This window comes from Montipora capricornis, chromosome 10 (genome assembly GCF_036669925.1).
Source record: "Montipora capricornis isolate CH-2021 chromosome 10, ASM3666992v2, whole genome shotgun sequence".
NCBI lineage: Eukaryota > Metazoa > Cnidaria > Anthozoa > Scleractinia > Acroporidae > Montipora > Montipora capricornis.
Window position 1 is genome coordinate 26,263,388 of NC_090892.1, and position 2,500 is coordinate 26,265,887.

The 2,500-nt window shown below is 36.0% G+C and overlaps 1 protein-coding gene across 7 annotated transcripts in view; it reads left to right on the forward strand.

Moving 5' to 3' along the window:
* Positions 1-2,500, forward strand: part of LOC138019514 (adhesion G-protein coupled receptor D1-like) — a 71,906-nt gene that overhangs the window by 27,993 nt on the left and 41,413 nt on the right. For 5 of the 7 annotated variants that reach the window (XM_068866333.1, XM_068866331.1, XM_068866334.1 and 2 more), the window contains exon 7: positions 1,898-1,937. In XM_068866333.1, the coding sequence (XP_068722434.1) occupies positions 1,898-1,937 (40 nt within the window). Of the gene's footprint in view, positions 1-1,459; positions 1,822-1,897; positions 1,938-2,500 lie in introns of those variants that run through there. The other 2 variants (XM_068866337.1, XM_068866336.1) reach the window with 2 other exon arrangements.

Sequence of the window (2,500 nt, forward strand, 5' to 3'; positions counted from 1 at the left end):
CGTGACACGAGGCGACGATCGAGTTTATTGAGAAATATATATTTATCTCATGGTTTTGAGCCTTTTTAGAATTTAAAGCATTAGGAAAAGTGCTTAGGTAAATAGCTGTCAGTTCAGTACAGATGATCACTCACCTAGATAGCAAAAGTAAGTAACAGATGTTGACACTATTTTCCGGCCGCCATATTGGTGCACCACAGATGTGCACCAACATTGCGTTTTCATACTGGGCTCTGTAAATTTCTGCGAAACATTTCGACGAATATCTGAAGTTTGGGGAAACGCACAGGCCTAAAACTTGGAGAAGTGTCTTCTTTATTTATCTTCTACAACATCACGAATTCTTGACTATTTCCACTGGATGGTTTTCGATTTATTTTTTATTGCGTGACAGTGAAAACGATCTATATCCAATATTGAAAACGGGTGACCCGCGGAAACTAAAAATGTGATCTAAAATCGCAAAAGCCACATTCTTTATGAAAACTGGTATTTGTATCCGTTTGCTTTTCTTTAACAGTTACCTATAATATCTCTGATCATTTGTTTATTTGTTTTGTTTTGTTTTTTTTTCTTTTCAACACTTTTATCTCTTATGTTTGAGGCGTTTGTTTGTGTAACTCTTGTCAATTTCAAAGTGTCTTTTTGTTTACTTTGTTGTGAGAGAGAGTAATAATGTCGCAGTGTAAGTTGTCCGCCTAGAATAGCAATGCTAATTGCGGGCCACCATGGTCTTGTTTGCATAATTATGATTTGTTTGTAAATAAAGTAAAGTACAGTAAGTAAGATTCTTCCTTTTCTTTCTTTCAACAACGTTTAATACTGAAATTACTCACGTTTTCAGAAATAAATTTTTCTCATACTACCTATTACATAAATGACTTCAATGGAGTTTTCCAATGAAATGAAAAATACTACTAGACCAAATTGATTTTTAAGATATTTTCCAAAAACTGAATTTTAGAGGTCTTGGCAGTGCTGTACCATTGCTATGGCAACAGTTGGGAACTCGCAGACACCCTTGCAAAGTCCTTGACAATAGTACAGAACAAATATCAAAACGTTTCCATACTGAAAGAAACGACAGTGTTGTAATCCTTTACCATTAGATACCCACTGTTACCTGTGGAAAACCATTTTCCCTAATGTAAACAGAGAGTAGAAGATATGCCTGATTCACAAATAGCATCCACATAAAGTGATGAAATTAACATAGGGTCGCCCTTATCCTCCAGGTGCCATTAATGTATCAGATCGATTAATGTTTTGGAAATCCGGGTCTGTAAACTTTCGGTTTTGATGGTTTTGTATTCGGCTTTCGGTTTTACTCGAAATTCAATGCAGTTTTTCGGTTTTGAGCGAATTTTTGTACAGTTTTTCGGTTTCTAATAGACACCAATGCACCCTTCTTACAATAGTCGATTTGAAATTCATAAAAGCGTTTATTTAAATATTTAGAATTTCTACTGACACCGGTAAAGATAATTGTCGAACAAACTCTGGTTTTTCATCGGTTTTATCCAACAACACATGCTTGTACATCTTATTTGCAGTCGATAGGAATTTCCCGTAGGTCTTTGAACTGAAGAAGACGCCTTTATCCCCTTGAGTGTTTACTTAGTTCACGAGCGCATGAGCAAAAAAGATGAACCTGGCAGGCAGGCAGGCAAGGAGTTAAACAGATGCACTACTTTACTTCAGTTTAATGACAGAAGAATACTTCTGACTCTCTTGGAGCAGTTCTGCTTCTGTTTGACAAAGATGAGGACAACGTTTCTGAGAACCGTTTTTCTGGAAATACTCCTGCTACCATCTATAAAAGTTAGATTATATTTCAGGCTTCTTGGATTGTCGCGTGGCCTTCGTTAATTCAAATTTTTCCTTTGTTGATATTCAGACAAGTTGGCCTCAAGACTCAAACTGTTCCTTAAACACAGGTAAGTTTTAATTTTTGACTTTGCAAACAATCCTGCCATTTTTTCACCCAATCCATGTCAATTATTCTACAAACGTAAAGCATAAATATGCACTTATTCCAGAATAAACGAGATAAATAGTATTTCATATTTGTTCAATTGGGAAGTCCAAACTTTGTCAGTGCAGAAAGAGTTTTCGATTATTGGGCTTTCACTTGCTGGAACTTCCATGAGACACGAATACAGTTTTGAGCTTACTACAACGCTACGACAACGAAGTAATGTGTGGCCTTTCTAACCGCCTCGTCACCCTGTTATAGTCCCTTTTGTCTGCGTTCTTTTTATGATTGTCGATTTAGCCTCACAAAAATCAAATAGTTCCTTGGGGAAATGATACTATTCAGCTTATTAAAACGTGAAGTCTACATGCTAAGAAAAAAGTATTTCGTCATTCAAATTGTTCGTTGACAAAATGAAATTGCTATCGGTCGGTACCTTTGAATAAGCAAGGCTACCATTGACTATTTACAAAACTTTTGTTTTATCAACGGAGTTGATAATGTAAATTAGCCACCGTACAGAAA